At 55.8% G+C, this 19,093-nt stretch overlaps 4 protein-coding genes across 7 annotated transcripts in view; 2 read left to right on the forward strand and 2 right to left on the reverse strand.

Annotated features, from left to right (window-relative positions):
• Positions 1-27: 27 nt before the first annotated feature.
• Positions 28-3,499, reverse strand: PPP6C (protein phosphatase 6 catalytic subunit). The gene is made up of 7 exons (XM_066201231.1): positions 3,396-3,499; positions 3,182-3,277; positions 3,026-3,091; positions 2,274-2,415; positions 1,818-1,897; positions 1,485-1,694; positions 28-853 (listed from the first exon to the last, which is right to left on the reverse strand). Exons 1-7 carry the CDS (start codon positions 3,468-3,470, stop codon positions 605-607), a joined length of 918 nt encoding a protein of 305 aa, XP_066057328.1. The 5' UTR covers positions 3,471-3,499; the 3' UTR covers positions 28-604.
• A 69-nt stretch (positions 3,500-3,568) lies between these two features.
• On the forward strand, positions 3,569-5,772 carry RABEPK (Rab9 effector protein with kelch motifs). Its single transcript, XM_066201225.1, has 7 exons — positions 3,569-3,651; positions 3,749-3,885; positions 3,969-4,121; positions 4,221-4,382; positions 4,626-4,775; positions 4,946-5,095; positions 5,275-5,772. Exons 1-7 carry the CDS (start codon positions 3,593-3,595, stop codon positions 5,559-5,561), a joined length of 1,098 nt encoding a protein of 365 aa, XP_066057322.1. The 5' UTR covers positions 3,569-3,592; the 3' UTR covers positions 5,562-5,772.
• A 491-nt stretch (positions 5,773-6,263) lies between these two features.
• On the reverse strand, positions 6,264-10,219 carry HSPA5 (heat shock protein family A (Hsp70) member 5). The gene is made up of 9 exons (XM_066201205.1): positions 10,158-10,219; positions 9,806-9,944; positions 9,369-9,600; positions 9,004-9,141; positions 8,633-8,745; positions 8,169-8,559; positions 7,661-7,898; positions 7,300-7,467; positions 6,264-7,138 (listed from the first exon to the last, which is right to left on the reverse strand). The coding sequence occupies exons 2-9, from the start codon at positions 9,919-9,921 to the stop codon at positions 6,579-6,581; spliced, it is 1,956 nt and encodes a 651-aa protein (XP_066057302.1). The 5' UTR covers positions 9,922-9,944; positions 10,158-10,219; the 3' UTR covers positions 6,264-6,578.
• A 223-nt stretch (positions 10,220-10,442) lies between these two features.
• The window catches only part of GAPVD1 (GTPase activating protein and VPS9 domains 1), a 28,784-nt gene continuing 20,133 nt past the window's right edge, over positions 10,443-19,093 (forward strand). For 2 of the 4 annotated variants that reach the window (XM_066201198.1, XM_066201199.1), the window contains exons 1-3: positions 11,067-11,157; positions 17,108-17,299; positions 17,628-18,471. In XM_066201198.1, the coding sequence (XP_066057295.1) occupies positions 17,115-17,299; positions 17,628-18,471 (1,029 nt within the window). In that variant the 5' untranslated portion in view covers positions 11,067-11,157; positions 17,108-17,114. Of the gene's footprint in view, positions 10,462-10,946; positions 10,983-11,066; positions 11,158-17,107; positions 17,300-17,627; positions 18,472-19,093 lie in introns of those variants that run through there. The other 2 variants (XM_066201197.1, XM_066201196.1) reach the window with 2 other exon arrangements.

Raw genomic sequence — 19,093 nt, forward strand, 5'->3', positions numbered from 1 at the left:
GCCGGGAAAAACACAACGGAGCCGGGAGAAAATCCGAACAATGACTTTAATGTACAAATCCCGTCGCTGCAGCGGCTTCGCGGGTCGAATCGGGATCCCGAGGAGAACGGAACAAACCGGGAACGGGGAAGAGCCCTTGGACCGCGTCGTTGGGATCCACGGAACACTCGGGAAAGGCTGGCTCGGCCCTGCGCCGGGAACGCAGCGCGGGCAGCCCCGGCCCCGCCGCACACCGGGCACTGACTTTGCTGCTGAAATCTCTTCAAACTTACCAAAAACAAAAGCTGAACGAGAGACGGGCCCGAGCGGCTCCCGGAGCGTGGTGGTTAAAGGAATCGGGTCATCTAACCCAGGACTAGGCGAGGACTACATGCAGTAGTACAAATCTCAAGGACATATTACAAATACTCTGAAATTAATCTAGGAGAGGGGGAGGAGGGGAAAAAACCAAAAAAAACTTGCTACAGACACCATAATACACAATAAATTTAGATAATTTAAAAATAAAAAAGGCAAGAGGCAGCATTTCAGCAGCAAAGTGCTCAATAAAAAGTATATTGTAAAGGGGCAGGGCAGGGAGAGGCGAGAGCAGGCAGGCGAGGGCTCAGAGGAAGTACGGCGTGGTTGTCCTGGGAGGAATGACACGCTCTGAGTCTGGAACTGCGCGGAATAACTTTGGTTCTCTGGTATTTACATCCTTAAAGACCATGATGGAGGCGATGTTCCCGCAGCGGTAGCAGTAGTTGGGAGCTGACCATACCGTTACCAGCTTCTCATCGAACATGAATTTGTATCCTTCGTGGACCAGCTGGTGTGCTCTGCAGATCAGCTTCAGGTTGTTGATGTGAACAAACTGCAAGGGGAGGGGGAAGGTCAGTGTGCCCACACAACGTCCTGCTCCTGCACAGCAGCAGGGAGAACGCATCAGGGGCTTTGGAGAGCCCAGCAGTGAGAAACCCCCCTGAAATACAGGTGGCAACACCCCAGCACCGAGGACAGCAGGAATCCAGGCAGCAGGGTTGTGCTGTCCCCAGGCTCAGCCCTTCCCGAAGGTGCTGTGCAAGGGCCACACGACAACGCAGGGTGAGTGCAGCTGTTGTGATGTGGCCAGGTCTGAGCCTGCAAGGCCTGTGGAGCCCTGAGGAGTCTGCTCAGTGCAGACACAGCAAAATTAACTCAAGAATTGCTTAGAAAATGGTGTTTTTCTCCTAGATCCTTAGGAAAGCATTCCACACAGAGCCCAGGGACCACTAGTGAGTCTCACCACGTCACGCTTTCCAAAGCAAGACGGGTGTTAGTACATCTGGCAGTTCTATTTGTGCTTTTAGGTCCCACCGCCTCATTTTTCTCAGCTGGCACAAGCAAAGCTTCCCCAGCACCACGAGCTACTGGCAGTGACAGGGGGTTCAGTGTCCTGCAGTGCCCTCAAACAGCACAGAGAGCCCCCAGGCCCAGGGCTGGCTGCGTGTCCCCAGGCAGGTTACCTCGTTGGTGACCTTGGCCCCGAAGAGCCAGCCCGCCCCGCGGGGGCTGATGGCCCACGTGTCCACGTCCTCGGGGTCCGACCACACCAGGTCGCAGAAGGCGCCTTTGTGGGGGATCTCCTGGTTCCGCTCGATGGTCCGGATCTGGTCCAGGGTCTTGATGTCAGGGGAGAGGCCCCCGTGCACACACAGGATCTGCTCGTCTATTAACTGCAGGGAAACACACAGCACTCAGCACTGCCCAGCCCAGGGCTGCAGGGGAGGTGCCCAGCTCACACCTCTGCAGTTCCCATCCACGCAAGCTGCCGGTGTTCCCGTGGTGTTGGCACTTACAGCTGCTATTGTGAGCATGTCGAAGACTTTGGTGCAGTATCTCCAGGCGTTGGCGTTCCCGTATTTGGTTTGGCACTCGTCTGTCGGAGAGAATGCTTTCAGTCCTCACGGGCCACGGGGAAACAGGCAGCACAGGCAGGGCAAACACTGACAGCAGCACCTGCACACTCAGGTGTGTCACACCAGCCCCGCCAGAGCCCCGGGCTGGCTCCTCCTGCACGAGGGACTGAGCACCTCATGCTCCGCCTGTGCAGCTGAACGTGGCACCGCAACACAAGCCCCACGTGCCAGAGGAAAAAGAGCAGCAACATCTGCCTTAAACACATTCCAATGGGAAACACAACGACCACGTCACGCAGTGAGGACACTGGAGGCCGTGTCCCGGGCAGCCCCTGCCGAGCCCCGGTGCCGTGGCCGTGCCAGGGGCTCCCAGGGCGCGGCTGGGGCAGGACTCACCGTAGAAGCCGTACACCTGCGTGATCTGCCGGCTCTCGTGGTTGCCGCGCAGCAGCGTGATGCGGTCAGGCCACTTGGCTTTGAGTGCCAGCAGGTACGTGAACGTCTCGAGGCTGTAATAGCCCCGGTCCACAAAGTCCCCCTGCGGGCGGAGACAGGAGCACCGGTCACAGGAGAAAGTGCCCGGTGACACATCAGGGAACTCCTCACTGCCACAGAGAACGCCAGCGCCGGAGGGCAGCCGGGATCCGCCGGAGCCGGGGAGCTGCGGGCACTGCCCCCCGCTGCCCTGCCGTGACCCCGCGGCCCCGCCGGGGCTCGGGATTCCCCCGGGACAGCCGGGCAGGGCAGGCTCCGCCTCGCCCCGCGGGGCTCCCGGCGGGGCCCGGGGCTCGGGATTCCCCCGGGACAGCCGGGCAGGGCAGGCTCCGCCTCGCCCCGCGGGGCTCCCGGCGGGGCCCGGGGCTCGGGATTCCCCCGGGACAGCCGGGCAGGGCAGGCTCCGCCTCGCCCCGCGGGGCTCCCGGCGGGGCCCGGGGCTCGGGATTCCCCCGGGACAGCCGGGCAGGGCAGGCTCCGCCTCGCCCCGCGGGGCTCCCGGCGGGGCCCGGGGCTCGGGATTCCCCCGGGACAGCCGGGCAGGGCAGGCTCCGCCTCGCCCCGCGGGGCTCCCGGCGGGGCCCGGGGCTCGGGATTCCCCCTCCGCGCCGCTGTCAAACCCGGCGGGGCCGGGCCGCGCCCGCCGCACCTACCATGAAGATGTAGTTGGTGTCGGGGACCTGCCCGCCGGTCCGGAACAGCTCGCACAGGTCATAGAACTGCGGGGGGAGACGGGCGTGAGGGGGCACCGGGCACCGGCAGCGCCTCCGGCCCGGGGCTGCACCGGGAGCGGCCCGGCCCGGCCTTACCTGCCCGTGGATGTCCCCGCAGACGGTGACGGGCGTAGAGACGGGCTGGACGTTAGACTCCTCCAGCAGCAGGTCACAGACATAGTCACAGAGGCGCTGCGGGAGGGAGCGGGGCAGGGTCGGGGTCAGCGCCGGGACCACCGGCACCGCCCGCCCCGGCCCGCCCGGCCCCGGCCCGCCCCGGCCGGTCCCGGCCCCGCCGCCGCGGCCGCACCTTGAGGTCGTTCTCGGGCAGGTACTTGCAGAGCCGCGCGATCTCCACGTACTTGTCCAGGTCCAGCGGCGCCATCTTGGCACGGGCTCGGGCAGAGCGGCCCCCCCGCCACTTCCGGGCGGCCCAGCGCGCCGCCGGCGCGGGCGGAAGCGCACGGCACTTCCGGCGGCACTTCCGGCCGGCCCGGCCCCGCCGCCATGGCCCCGCGGGCGCTGCCGCTGCTGCAGCCGGGACGGCGGCCGCGCCCGGGACAGTGGTGAGCGGGACGGGGGTGATGGCAACGGGGGGGGGGGGGGCGGGGGAACGGCGGGACCCCGGCCCGGCCCGCCCTGAGCGCCGCCCTCGCCCCGCAGGTACCGGCTGAGCCCTCGCGGGGAGCGGCCCCGGGGCCGTGTGGGACTCGGCTGCCTCCTCCTGCCCGGCCGCGTCCTGCTGCTGGGCGGTGCCGACCCCGCCGGCGCCTTCGCGGACGCGCATTTCGTGGAGCTGGGTGAGGGCCGGGCCGGGCCGGGGCCGGGGCCGGGACTGGAACCGGCACCGGCCCCGGGTGCGATCGCCTGTCCCCGTCCGCAGCCCCGCTCCGCTGGGTCCCCGCCGGCTGGCGCGGGCTGAGGCCGCGATACGAGCACGCCACGTTCCTGCCCGGCCCCGGGCCCCCGCGCCTCTGGGTGTTCGGCGGGGCCCACCCCGCGGGGAACCGCAGCTGCGTCCAGGTGCTGGACCCCGGTGAGTGCCCCGGGACCGGGACCGCGCCGGGGATCGGGGCTGCGGGACCCGCCTGCTGTTCCCCTGTTGGTTGTTTGGTTGATGAAACGTCTTAACTAGAAACAGGAACGTGGGAGAGCCCGGCGGTGAGCGGCGTGCAGCCGCAGCCTCGGACATTCCACACGTCCTCGGCGGCCGTCGGGGCCCGTCTGTTCGTGTTCGGGGGTGGAGACAAGGGGGCAGAGCCGGTTAGGGACCAGCGGCTGCACGTGTTCGACACAGGTACCTCGGCGCCCAGGGGTCCCTCGGGCAGTGGGGTGGGGGTTCAGTCGGGGGGGGAGTGTTGAGCTCTGTTTGGAGACGAGTCCCGCTGGATGGGTGGCCGTTCCTGCCTTGACAGGCCCGTACATTCGTGTGGTCACTGGGAATTCAGCCCCAGTGGCTTGGAGGGGAGGCCTCGGCTGGTTGCTGGCCTGTAGGATCTCCAGGGTTTTCTTCCTAATGCACTTGTGCTTCCATTTTTAGCCACCCTGACCTGGTCCCAGCCAGAGACTCAGGGTGATCCCCCTTCTCCTCGGCATGGCCACGCCGTGGCTGCAGTTGGGACCAAACTCTTCATCCATGGAGGTTTAGCTGGGGATGTTTTTCACAGTGACCTGTTCTGCATCGACACAAGTGAGTGTGGATGGAGGTTCTGCAGGGCAGTCCCTGTGTGCAGTGTGCTTTGATTTCACGGGACATTTTTTTCTGAAATACTAGTCCTGAAGCGCTAAAAATATTGCCTTGTTTAAATCAACAAAACGTGTGTAATGCATCACCGTGGACGTGTTGTTTTCCCGCAACAGGTGACATGAGGTGGGAGAAGATCCCAGCCACTGGGGACATCCCTGGAGGACGGGCATCCCACTCCTCAGCGGTGTTCCAGGACCACTTGTACATTTTTGGTGGCATAGGTCCAGGAGGGACACTGGACACCACGTACAAGTATCACACAGGTAGGGAGGCTGCTCTCAGGGCTGCCAGGGGAGATGCCAGGCTGGGCAACCTGCTCAAGTCCTGGGCTTTCCCCTGGAGTCCCAGCACTGCAGGACTGAGTGCTCAGAACTGTTTGAATTAATGGTGTCACTGTCTGGCATGTGCTGTTTAAAGCTGTGACTGTATCTTTGCACTGCAGGAAGGCAGCAGTGGACGCTCCTGCAGTTTGAATCTCCCCTGCCCAGCGGGAGGCTGGACCACGCCATGTGTGTCATTCCCTGGCAGGCTGGGGCACACGGGGACACAGGAGACAGCCCGGCTGGCACAGAGCCACCTCTGGCAGCAGGGGACAGAGCTGAGCCCCTGCAGCAGGGCCTGGGGGAGGGCTGTGCTGGAGACACCCTTGTCCATCTGCTGTTCGTGTTTGGGGGCATGGACACAGAGGGGCAGATTCACAGGGACTGCCTGGTCACCCTCATCCAGTGATGTCCCCACGGCACCAGCCTGTCCTGTGGGGTTCATTCTGTCCCCTGAACACCTTGGGCAGCTCTGCCTGCTGCAGCTTCAGCCCAGGGAACAAGGCAAAGCCAAGGTGTTTGAAGGCACTGCTGGAGCTGGCACCAGACAAGGTCATTCTGGACTTGACTAATCCCATGGATTGGATAAGGATCAGTTAAATAAAGAGACCAAATTTCAATTAGGCTTCTTTTATTGTAAGAACCTTTATTAGGTGTAAACTACTTTTCAGTCTTCAGAAAACTGGTCTGTTTCATATGAGACTTTACTAAAGCTCTGAAGTTTTGGTACTGCAGGAAAACATAATCAAGCCAAGCTCCTCCCTCCTTGCTGGGCACCACCACTACAGCAGGCAATGGGTTCTGATGGATAACCTTCTCCCAGCTCAAGAAAAGCTGGCCCTGCAGCAGTTACTCAGGCTTGTTATCCCCCATCTCTTATCAGGACGTGTTGTAGAACTGCAGCAAGGTCCAAGGCCACCCACTCCCTTCAGGAACTGAGTCCCAGCTCACCCCAAGGCAACAGAGGCCCAGCTCCTGCTTTCAAACCTCCCACTCTCCAAGAGCCCGTGAAAGGTGACTGTGAGGGCGTGAGCTGCACTCCCTCCTTGTTTAGGGTGGCTCCAGATCCTGGTTGGAGCTGGGTAATGGAAATCACAGAACTAGAACAGAGTCCAGTGTAAATAACAAATTTATTGTGGTCATTCCAGGTAGAAAAGCTCTACACCAAGTTCACATGACCAGGCTGTTAAATAGAATGTTTCACTGCCAATACTTCTAAACCCACATTTACAGTCCCACCCCAGTGCCCTCCCCAGACATCGAGCAGCTGCTAACGAAAAGCAGGATACAGCCACGTCGGGCTAGCGGTTCCAGCTCCACTCACGAGTGAAGATTCAAAGTTACATTCCAAATTAAGAGTTCAATATTTTAAACAAGTGTTCCTGAGTCCAATATATACACACACCACATTCGGAAACGCCGGTATCTACAACTCATCCTTCTCTGCTGCCTCCTCCTCGCCGGGCGGGGGGCCGGCGCTGCCGTACAGCTTGCTGACGATGGGCTGAACCACCTCCTCCAGCTCCTTCTTTTGTGCTTTGAAATCTTCTATGTCCCCATCCTGGTGGCTTTCCAGCCACTCGATCTTTTCCTCCACTGCTTTCTCTATTGTTTCCTTGTCCTCAGAGGACAGCTTCCCACCCAGCTTCTCCTTGTCCCCGATCTGATTCTTCAGGGAATAGGCGTAGCTTTCCAGCTCATTCCGGGCATCGATGCGTTCCTTCAGCTTCTTGTCCTCCTCGGCAAACTTCTCCGCGTCGTTGACCATCCTCTCGATCTCCTCGGGCGTCAGGCGGTTCTGGTCGTTGGTGATGGTGATCTTGTTCTTGTTGCCCGTGCCCTTGTCCTCGGCCGTGACGCGCAGGATCCCGTTCACGTCGATTTCAAAGGTGACCTCGATCTGGGGGACACCACGAGGGGCAGGGGGGATCCCCGTGAGATCGAAGGTGCCCAGGAGATGGTTGTCCTTGGTCAGGGGACGCTCACCTGCGAGAAACAATGAGACAGGGTTACTTTCTTTCCCCGCTGTGGCTTTGTGAAAACAGGAGTGACACAGTTCCATAAACAAAGTACCTACAACCCCTGATGAAAACCCAACAGCAGGCAAGATGCCAGCTGTCACGTGGGCCACCACAGGTGACACCCACCTTCATAGACCTTGATGGTCACAGTTGGCTGGTTGTCAGAAGCTGTGGAGAAGATCTGAGACTTCTTGGTGGGAACAACGGTGTTTCTTGGGATCAGCTTGGTCATGACACCTCCAACAGTCTCAATGCCAAGAGTCAGGGGACAGACATCGAGCAACACCAAGTCACCTGGAACGGATCAAAGGCAAGGCTGTGACACAACTTCAGCACAAAACACAACACTGCAGACAGGATCCCGAGGCCTCAGGGGCACAGAACTCCCAAGGCCTGGAAAAGATCCAAGTTTGTCTGTGTTTGCTTTGTCAATGCTCAACATCCACTGTTAGTCAGCTCTCTTAGGTGGCAGTGAAGGTGTCATTACCTGTATCCTGGTCCCCAGAGAGCACCCCGGCCTGGACAGCTGCACCATAGGCCACAGCCTCATCTGGGTTAATGCCACGAGAAGGCTCCTTCCCATTGAAGAACTCTTTAACGAGCTGCTGGATTTTAGGGATGCGAGTGGATCCACCAACCAGGACAATCTCATCAATATCAGACTTCTTCAGGTCAGAATCTTCCAGAACTTTCTGAACAGGTTTCATAGTGGAACGGAACAGGTCCTGCAAAGACCAAAGCCCAACGACTGTGAGTGAGACTGTATTCCCAGCAAGCCCATTGTGCAGCCCCAGGGGTACAAAGTACAACCGCTATGGAGCAGATGCCAAACTGAGGCACAGCCTCAGCAAGGCCCAGCTCCCTGGCAGGCAACAGCTGCCTGCTTACACAGAGTTATTTATACTCCAAAGTGCAATGTCACAGCAGGAGATGCTGCACATTCCCAAGTCCCAATCCAGAGCTGAGGCTGTGTAACTTTACCTTTCTAAACTTACCATGTTCAGCTCCTCAAACTTGGCTCGAGTGAGTGTCTCCGAAAAATCTTCTCCTTCAAAGAAGGACTCTATTTCAATCCTGGCCTGGTGCTGAGATGACAAAGCTCGCTTGGCCTTCTCCACCTCCCGCCTCAGCTTCTGCACAGCTCTGTTGTCCTTCCTAACATCTTTGCCAGTTTTCTTCTTGTAGAGCTTGATGAAGTGCTCCATAACACGCTGGTCAAAGTCTTCTCCACCCAAGTGAGTGTCACCATTAGTAGCCACAACTTCAAAGACTCCGTTGTCAATCGTGAGGAGGGACACATCAAAAGTTCCACCGCCCAGGTCAAACACAAGGATGTTCTTCTCTCCCTCTCTCTTGTCCAGTCCATAAGCGATGGCAGCAGCAGTTCTGTACAGGGAGCAGGCTGTCAGGGCTGGGGGTGGCAGCCCAGAGCTGCCCCAGGGCAGGGGGAGGTACTCACGGCTCATTGATGATGCGCATCACATTGAGCCCCGCGATGGTGCCGGCGTCCTTGGTGGCCTGGCGCTGCGCGTCGTTGAAGTAGGCTGGCACCGTGACAACAGCGTGGGTCACCTGAGCAGGGAGGGAGAGACAGCTTACAGAAACCACAGAACAAACTGTCTGTAAATAGCACCAGCCACTCTGAGCAGTGCTGGCAACAAACAGCCCGTCTTTAGAGATGAACACCCAGCACCAGCTTAGCCCATGGAAGAGGCCTGCAAGCACTGGCTGTGGTTTGGGATGACAGGGTTAGTCCTGACTCAGCCTACCCTTCTCCCATTTCCTAAAGCTGCTAATCCAAGTGGTCACCGGTGTCTCCTATGCACTTACTTTCTTCCCCAGGTAAGCCTCTGCTGTTTCCTTCATCTTCGTCAGGACCATTGCAGAAATTTCTTCGGGTGCAAATGTTTTTGTCTGTCCACCTCCAACATCGACCTGAATATGGGGCTTGGCTTTCTTCTCAACCACCTGAGGAGAACAATAGATGCTGTCCCATTCAACTATTCCAACTCGTTCCCGTGGTTCTTTGTGAACATCAAGCAAAACCTCTATGACAGGCATAACTTGAGTGCAGATAACACCAGGAACTGTTTACACACCAGTCCTCCCGTGGGGGCACAGTGAGCAGATGCCTTCACTGACCAGAACTGTAGGTCCTCCCGTCCAGCCCCCCCACCTCTGCACTCGGGGCCCACCTTGAAGGGCAGGTACTTGATGTCCTGCTGCACCGAGGGGTCGTTCCAGGTGCGGCCGATGAGCCGCTTGGCATCGAACACGGTGTTCTCCGGGTTGGATGTGAGCTGGTTCTTGGCAGCATCCCCGATCAGGCGCTCCCCCTCGGGGGTGAAGGCCACATAGGACGGCGTGATGCGGTTCCCCTGGTCATTGGCGATGATCTCCACGCGCCCGTTCTTGAAGACGCCCACACTGGGGTTGGGGGGGAGCGGAACGGTCAGGCGGGGCCTCGGCCTCCACATCCCCCCCGCATCCCCTTCTGCTCCTCCCTGCGCCCTCCCGGGCCCTGCAGCCACTTCCCTGCAGCTCCCCTGGGCCCGCAGGCCCGGCCTCCCCAGAAGGGGCCCAAGCACTGCCCATCAGCCCGGCCGCCCCCCCGAGCCCCGTCCCCACGCACCAGGAGTAGGTGGTGCCCAGGTCGATGCCCACCACCGTGCCCACGTCCTCCTTCTTCTCCTCGTCGTCCGCCCAGACGGCGCCCAGCGCCAGCAGCGTCAGCAGCAGAAGCCTCATACCGACCGCTCACCTGCGCCCACCTACCGAGAGGCCGCCGGTTACACAACGGAGGCGCCACGTGCGCGGCCGCCCCCCCTCACCCCTCCCCGCGCCGCAACCACCCTGACCGTGCCCAGCCCTCGCCGTGCCGCCTCACCCCCCGTCCCCACCCGATCTTTCCGTGTCCTCAACCGCCGTGCCCCCCGCAGCGGCCCAGCCCCGTGCGGCCCTTGTCGCGCCCGGCCGGCCCTCACCGTGCACCAGCGCCGCGCCCCGATCTCCGCTGAGCCGCCAGGCCGCGCCGCCCGCCCTTATATACCTTCCGTTACCCCTTCGTGGAGTCTCTCCATTGGCTGCCGGGCCCTCGCTGGAGCCTCTCCATTGGCCGGCTGCTACCAAGCTGGCCTGCCGCGATTGGCGAGCGCCGCGCGCCCGCTCCGCCGTGCCCGGCGCGCCCCCCTCGCGCCGCCCCATTGGTTCCACCCGCCGGCCGCGGCCACAGAGAAGCGTGAGCCAAGCGGAGCGCTCCCATTGGCTGGGCGGGACCACGGCCGCGGGGTGGGTGGGGGGGCACTTCTGGAAGTTTCCATGGTTACCGGCCGGGGGGAACAACCCGCCGGTGTGGGGGGTGCAGCACTCCCGGGGGCACGGGCGGTACCGGGGCGCTGCCGGGAGGGGAGTGCGGGGAGCTTGGAGCCGGGCCGGCATCATGGCCGGGCCGTGCGGGGTCACAGCCCCGTCCCTGTCCCGTCGGGGGTGAGGGGACACGCGTGTGCCCGGCGCCCCGAGGCGACACCGGGGCCCGTTCCCGGGCGGCCGCTGCCCGTCCCCCGGCGCCGGCAGGTCGCCAGGCCCCGCCGTGTCGCGACACCAAGCCCTGAACGCACGAGCCGGGGCCGGGCGGAGCCGGCGCTGACGGCGGGGCACAGCTCCGAGAGCGGCCCCGGCTCCGCCCGCCCCCTGGCCCTCGCCGCGCTCCCGCTGCGGCCCCGGGACTACAAGTCCCAGGAGCGCCGGGGCCGCCTGCGCAGTGCCGCGCCCGCCCGGGCCGCAGCGGGAGCCGCCGGGGCGCTGGCCGGGTAGGGACGCGCTCGTATCCCGCGACAGCGCTCGGCTTCCTCCCCCCGAGGAGGAGGAGGAGGAGGAGGGAGCGGTGGGAGGAGGAGGAAGGCCCGGGGCCTGACAAAACCCTTTGGTTTTTCCAGGGAAGCGAGAGGGAAGGCGGGCAGCCGAGGAGAGACGGAGCCGAGGAGGGTATGTCGGGTGGGTTTATCGCGATAGAGCGCCCGGGAGGCGGGGGGAGCGGCGCGGGGGCGGCGGCAGAAGTTGTTGGTGGGGTTTGCTCGGGGGTTCGTCCGTGCCCTTCCCCTCCCGGCCAGCCCTGCCCGCCCGGCGGGGCCGGGCACCCGCGCTCCCTTTGCGGCGGCGTGGGGAGAATTGGAGCCCTCGGCAGCGGGGCCCTGGCGGCTCCGGGAGCCGCTCGCTGCCGCGTCTCCTCCGTGGCTTTTGTGCCGTGCAGGTTTAAAACTTGAAACTTGACGAGCGTGGCGACTTCCCTTTTTGGTTACTCGCAGACCCCTGACGCTGGAGAGCTCGATCCAGGCGGTATCGGGCTTTTTTTCTTGCAAAGTCATGATACCGCGCTCCTGAGAGCTGTTGGGATGGAGCTCTCGGAGCGAGCATGTGACTCTACACTTACTGATAGGTAAAGTGCTATTTTGGTGGACTATGCAGTTGACTCACAAGTAAAAGCTGCAGTTTGAAGAGGATGGAGGGGAAATGGCTCGGGCAGTATGCGAAATCTGAAGTACTCTGTAAAAGCAGCAGGATGGTGGCTTCAGGAAACACTTTTCAGCTGCTGCTGCCGAGGAGGATGCCAAAATGTTGAAGATGCCCAGCGCATGGATTTTGATGGGATATTTGTCAGATCATGGAGAATATACTCTCCTCAGCAGCAGCTGCCGTTCCTGGTGGATGGGAAGGGAGCTGCTCTCAGGAGAACAGGCTGGGAACAGGTTGGTTTTGTCAGTTTGATTGGATTCAAGTTATGCACTCGTTCTGACTAAAAGTTTAATAGTGTGACCCTCACCTAAAGGGAGCTGCACGTTATGGCATCACAAACAACTGGGATAGATTTTAGCCTGGTTATGTGCTTTTGTTGATTTTATCTATCATGGCAATGCCATAATAGATAATTTAGTAGGCAGCTGATCCTGTGCTTTACTGATGGGTTCTTTTACAGGGCATGAGAAACGAGATGCTCCTTGCACATGGATGGACAGTGTGTCCAGGGCCAGCTGAGAGCAGCCTCTGGGCAGAAACAAACGTAGGGATGAGTTTCTTATCAATATCAATTAGACGGTGGAGCTGCATTTTGGGTGTTGCACACATGTTTGATCTGGTGAGTGTAGTAACGTGGGGGTTCAGCAGTGAGCCCTAGGTCGTGGTGAGCCATCCCATTGAAAAAAGGGCTCTTGTAGCTCAGCTGTGAGAGACAGGCAGTTAGCTTGTGTAAAGAAATAAGGCTTCTGAGAGGCTACTATAAATACTAATGAGGAAAGAGGTACTTCATCAGGACTGAATTAGCTTGGAAGCTATTCAGGCTTGCTTAGGAGTTATTTTTCAGCAGGATGGAGTGATTTTGCCTTGCCCTGCCCTGCCTATGTTAGATGTGCCCAAACTTGCCCTGGAAGTTGACTCTTGCGTGATGAGACTCAGGAGGAGCAAGAAACCCAGGAGGAGGAAGAAGGATCTGGTGTACCAGCAGTATTTGCCACTTTATTTAATCCCTTTTCTGTCAACTGAATCTCAGAAGTATGCAACAGAGATGTGGCTGGTTCCTGCATGTCACAGGACAAACCCACGGACATTGTAAAGTGGAGTTCAGCACCTGAAGGTTAAATGTCATGTTTTCCAGGACTTTTAAGAGTGGGGAGCAATCTCTGTGTCCTGTGTTCTGTTCATCAAAGGATAGACTGCCTTGGGTTCTGAACAAATGTGTGTTGCCAGCAGGGCAAGGCTTCTCAGCTGCTGTCAGGTCATGCAGTCTTTTTTGTTGATATGTGGAGCATCATGAAGGGAAGTTGTTTGAGTTGTTGTGCTGAGCTGCTCTTACTGTGTCACAGTTAGTTGTAGGTTCCTGAGTAGTCTTGAAATAACTGGCAGAAAATGGCAATGTTTTCATATCAGCATGAAATTCCAGGATTGAAAAGTAGTCTGCACATAGCACAGCCTTAAATATCTGTTGTTCCTTCAGCCACAGCAGGCTGCGGGATATCTAAATATCCTGAAGTGACTCCTTTATACAGCTGTGTACAGATATCAGCTGTTCCAGGTGTGATGCCTGGCAGTCATAAAGCAGGTTGCTGGGTAATTACAGGCACCTTTTTGTTTATGAGCAGCTGATAAGGTAATCTGACAGGCAAGGAATCAGCAGAGGTCTGCTCCAGAGCTGTTCTGTGGCGTGTCACTAATGTTGGTTGTGGCCAGGTGCTGCTGAAGCTTTGGCCCAAGTGCTCTGCAGTGAACCTTGTGGAGCCTGCTCAGAGGATGTAGCTGCTGCCTTTTTGTACTGTTGTAAAGGGAAGAGGTTTTGGGGAGGAGCACTCTGTGTCAGGCAGGTGTATTAGTGGTGCAATAGTTCCCTCTTTCAGGATGAGCTCTGTTGGTAACACCAGTGTCTGAAGAAAGGAGTAGCATGAGCATCTTGCCCAACTGGGTTTTTTGGGTTTTCTTTGCTGTGCCTTGCTGAAGTACGTTGTGTGTTAAACTGCTGCTTTACATCTTTGCTCTTCTCAGGTGAAGACAGAGTTGCTTGTGCTCTTGCTTGCTGTGCATGTGTGACTTCAGAATAATTCATTTTAAAACTGGTGGAAGGCAGTGGTGAGGTGTTCCTCTCCGCAGGACTGGATCTCAGCAGCAATCCTTGCAGCTGAGCCACTTTGATTTTTGTGGAGGTTCCCAAGCTGGGGAAGCTGCTGATCCCGTTTTCTTGTACATAGGGTGAAAGCTGCTGTCATGCAGTTGTCTTCCTGTGGATTGACAGGAAAATCCTGTGGATTTTCACAGTTCTTGGCAAAGCAGTGGTACTCAGTAACCTGCTGTGGCTCAGTTCTGAATCAACTCTCCTCTCCCGTTCGTTATTTCTGGTGTTCTGCAGCAGAGGCAGATAAGACACACACGTGGGTAGTGGCCAACTGATGGGATGTTATCAGGTAGTCACAGGACCAGTATATTTAGCAGCACAGATGCAGCTAAGGGTGCTCTTTGGAGCCTTGTTTAGGGCCTGGAGTTCAGAGAGGCAATTAGTTTAAAAGGAAAAATCAGAATGCACAGCAGTTGGCAACTTCCCACAGCTTCTCAGGGCCTCAGTGCCTGTGGAAGAGCTGAGATGCTCTTTGTGAGGAAGTGCCCAAGTTGTTCCTCCGTTGGATGGTCACCTCACTTTCCAAGTAGGGCTGAGGTTCCTGCTGTCAGTTTTTTTCAGGTGACATCACAAATGATACAATGCAGGAGTCTGACCTCGTTCTGTGGACAGGTGGATTAATGCATGTGTAACAGGAGTCTGGACTGTGGGAGTCTTGTTTGCTTCCTAAATATTAACTTTGTATATTGATTTTGTATATTTCTTCTTTTTACGTTGTCCGTAGCTCCAGAAAAGGTTGCCAGCTGTGTAACTGTTGTTTTGATGATCATAACTTACCACAAAAAGTCTCTTGTTTCCAGGACACCTTTGTCTCTTTTGCTGCTGGGGCTTTTGGAGCTTTGCTCTGACCTGTGGACAGAGGAGGAAGGAGCAAAGCATCTTCCTCAGAGGCTTCTTAGGGAGCTTTGCCCATCCCTGATGCTGGAAACATCTCCTCTGATAAAAAAGAACAGAAAAAGACCCTGAATGAAACTGAGAGGAATCTCTTGGAAGTGTAGGAAACACCTCAGGAGCTGTTTAATGAGCTTGGCTGCTCTTAAATGTGTTTGTAACCAGTGACACAAAGATAGACACTTGTTTTGAAATTGAGTAAAACAAAAGCATGGGACTGTAGGCAGAGGCAACAGGCTGCTCATGGGGTACCCGTGTGGGTCCCCCCTTCCTTCCCAAACTGCCTTAGAAGCAGGAGAGCCACTAAAACTGTTCAGGTTTGATCAAGTGTGAGCAGCTCTTGAGCACAGCCCTGCAGTGGGAAGCTCTGAAAAGGCAAAGACAGCTCTGCAGGTCTTGTTTGTGTGTGTTTTTATGGATTCAACTTCCTTTTCCTGGCTGATGGCAGTAGCTCACAGCCTAAAAACTGGTTACTACTGTGTTTGCAGGCAGTAGCAAGCCTACTGCTGGGGTTTTTTTTTTGCAAGCTCTTAAATTCTGAGACTAAAAATAAATTTGTTGCAAGAAGTTGTTATTTGTTTCACAAAGAACTTTGGCAGCAACAGCAATGTTTCTTCTTCTAATAATTTCTCTGGGACTGTCCTAGTTAAAAACTTCTGAATTAGCACATCCTTCAAGTTCCTGTCGTAATCTCATTTTTGGATGCATCAGCTGTAGCCTCTGGTTAGGGTTGCTGAATTTGGTTTGGGGTCTTTTTGAGTTTGGTTGTTGTTTTTTTTTTTTTAAAGAGCTTTATACACAGTTTTCTGTGTTTAGCAGGAATGGTCTTAAACCTTCAGGTGTAATAAAATTGCAATTTTTTAATGCATTGTGACAACTTCTCTGCTCATGTCTGCCTGGCTTCTGGTTGTGAGGTTAAAACTATAGATGAAAGGACTTAATTACACAAGGAGCAGTGATGGCTGTGAGTACACCTGGTTGTCAGGCTGCAAAAACCCAACAAATGGGAAACCTGTGCCTAATTAGGGAGCTAATCTGTATTCTTCAGTGAGGATCACCTCGTGCTCTGCTGAACAGTGACACGCAGATCATTAAAACACTAGCAGGGGAGAGCACTGGGCCAGCATGTGGTATTCTGGCACATTATTTGTAGTTTCTCAAGCATGGTCTAAAGGGGTTTGTGAAGCAAGACTTGTCCAGAGTCACTGGAGATTGTGGGGAGTAAGTTTTTATTTTGACTGTAGTGTGGCTTTGTAGGGTTCCTCACCAGAGCCCTCTGACATCTCCAGTACTCGTACACATGACAGGGATGTTATGATCTGTTACAGATCATATCTGCATCAAACCCTTGTCCTTCCCAAATCAGCTGGTGTGGCTGTTAGTTCTGGTGGGGAGAACATAAAGCTGTTAACCATCACTTCCACGATCTGCATGATTGCTCCCCTTCCTTTGTCAGTATTAATGCACTTGATGGGATTTTTTCCTCCCAAAAACTTAATTTCCAGATGGGTTTGCTCCTGGAACATGTCTTGTCTGGTGCAGTACTCTGCTGAGGTGTTTTGTAGTTGTGAAGTTAAAACTGATATTACATTCATACAGAACAGTCGTTTGTGTAGATTTTAGCCCCTGATGTGCTATGAAAGCCTGTGGTTGTTTCAGTTTTCCTCTCTATAAAACAACACTTTTGGATCAAGGCCCAAAGAAATATTCTTCTGAATTGAAATATTTGAGGAATTTTTTCTGAATGAATTCTACTGTTGAGCAAAGTCTCTAAACTTATTTCCAGCTACTGCCTTATCTGGGTATTGATACTCCTCGGTTCGGTGGGTTTTTTTTCTTAATTAGTAATATTGTTATTATTATTCTTTTTTTTTTTTAAGCAGAAAAGAGCAGCATTGGGAGCTTGGTGCTTCTGGTGCATGGGTGAGAGAGGTAACAGGCCAGAGATTTCATCACCCAAGTGCTTGGGCAGTGCTGGGTCGTGTGGATGGGCTTTAGGATGGAGGAGTAAGTTCCCCAGACAGTGAGCGGGGACGGGGACTGCTCTTCACCTCCCTGAACTCATGTCACCCGAGCTGTGGCAGGGGCCACGTGTCCCCAGGTAAAGGCCACGTTCCCACCTCGTGTGCCTGAGGCGTGGTCAGGGGCTGTGCTCGTGTTCCTGGAAATCCCATCAGCTTCTCTGCCAGCGTCGCTGCTGTGTGACAGAGCAATGGCGCTGGCGCCTGGGGGACCTTGCGCGGAGAGAGTGACTCAGTGGGGAGTGGGGGATTTGGGGCGAGGGCACAGCAGCGTTCCCTGCCCGCTCTGAGCCCCGCTGCTCACCCCCGGCGCTGCCGGCGCCTGCTCCCTGCCTGCTGGGGCTGAGCACCTCTGTCTGCCTGCCAGGGCCACCATGGTGAAGCTGGACATCCACACGCTGGCCCACCACCTGAAGCAGGAGCGGCTGTACGTGACCTCGGAGAAGCAGCTGATCCAGCGGCTCAACGCCGACGTGCTGAAGACGGCGGAGCGGCTGTACCGCACGGCCTGGATCTCCAAACAGCAGCGCATCAACCTCGACAGGCTCATCATCACCAGGTACTGGGCCAGGGTGCGCTCACACTGCTGCCACTCGCACACAGTCCTCGTGACTGTGACTGTTTGTAAAAATAGTGGGGTTGGACACCAAACCTCAGCTAGGGAATCTTGCACTGAAAGTTACTTGTTGGACGTTTAAGCCTTTTTTTTTTAATACCTGTGTTTGTTTTGCTTCTGTTCATGAGAACAAACTCTCCAGAATTTGGAAATAATTTGTAGTAGCTATCTGGAAAGACTTTGCCTGGTTAATAGATAGATCACGTGGCATCTCTTAGCAAGTTTGTTTATTTAAGAGTTACTTGAACTGGTTCAATGTTTTTCTTTAAAGTGCTGAAGCTTCTCCTGCTGAATGTTGCCAGCACGCAAAAGTCTTGGAGGACACACAGTTTGTGGATGGATACAAGCAGCTGGGATTCCAGGAGACCGCTTATGGAGAATTCCTGAACAGACTGAGAGAGAACCCCAGGCTTATTGCATCCTGCCTGGTTGCCGGAGAGAAGCTCAACCAGGACAACACCCAGAGTGTCATTCACACAGTCTTCACCTCCATTTATGGCAACTGCATCATGCAGGAGGACGAGAGTTACCTCCTGCAGGTGCTCCGGTACCTGATTGAGTTTGAACTGAAGGAGAGTGACAACCCCAGGCGGCTGCTGAGGCGAGGCACCTGTGCCTTCAGCATCCTCTTCAAGCTTTTCTCTGAAGGACTCTTTTCTGCAAAACTTTTTCTTACTGCAACCTTACATGAGCCCATCATGCAGCTTCTGGTTGAAGATGAAGACCACCTGGAGACCGATGCAAACAAGTTAATTGAGAGGTTTTCCCCGGTACAGCAGGAAAAGTTGTTTGGAGAGAAAGGCACAGAAAAGTTCAAGCAGAGAGTCCAAGAGATGGTTGACTCCAACGAGGCCAAGCTGGTGACCTTGGTCAACAAATTCATTGGCTATCTCAAACAAAACACGTACTGTTTCCCTCACAGCTTGAGGTGGATCGTGTCCCAGATGTACAAAACTCTGTCGTGTGTGGACAGGCTGGAGGTTGGCGAGGTCAGAGCCATGTGCACAGATCTCCTCCTGGCCTGCTTCATCTGCCCTGCCATCGTCAACCCCGAGCAGTACGGCATCATTTCTGACGCTCCCATAAATGAGGTGGCAAGATTTAATCTGATGCAGGTATGATTCACAGTAAGGCAGTCCTAAAAATATATAAATGGCCTTTTTCTTCCTTCTAGAACTGATGCTACTACAGTAAAAGTGAAGGTACTGACTCTCCTACTTATAAAATGAATGCTAACGAAATATTTGTGTTAATTGTTGCCGAAAAGGCAGGCTCCAAAATTTATCTGCTTGCTTAAAATATTGGCTTGAAAAAATTGACAGCATGTATTCCTGTATCCCTTAGAAGAAAGCATCCTTTATGAAAGCTGTTTTAAGGGATGGAAGCTAAGGCATAAAAATGACTCTAAGATGAATTCTGGAATGTGTGAAAAAGGATATTGTGCTGTTCTTGGTAATGTTAAATGTTATACCAGGTATTGCAAAAAACAATGAAATACTTTGGTGAAAACCTCTTGCTGTCTGGCAGTAATGCCCAATGCTCTACTTGGAGCATTCCCCAGCCCTCATGACCAGTGCTTGTCATTATGCAAACACTTGGACAAATTAATGATATTACATAGAGGAGTCATCTGAAGCGTTGGGCAACACTTGTCTCAATGAGGATGTTCCTCCACACAAGGGACAAAACCTGCTTTTTACTGTTGTCTATGAAGTGGGCAGGGAGTGATTCTCACAG

This window comes from Chamaea fasciata, unplaced genomic scaffold, assembly GCF_029207755.1.
Source record: "Chamaea fasciata isolate MVZ Bird 193981 ecotype frontalis unplaced genomic scaffold, bChaFas1.0.hap1 SCAF_20, whole genome shotgun sequence".
NCBI lineage: Eukaryota > Metazoa > Chordata > Aves > Passeriformes > Sylviidae > Chamaea > Chamaea fasciata.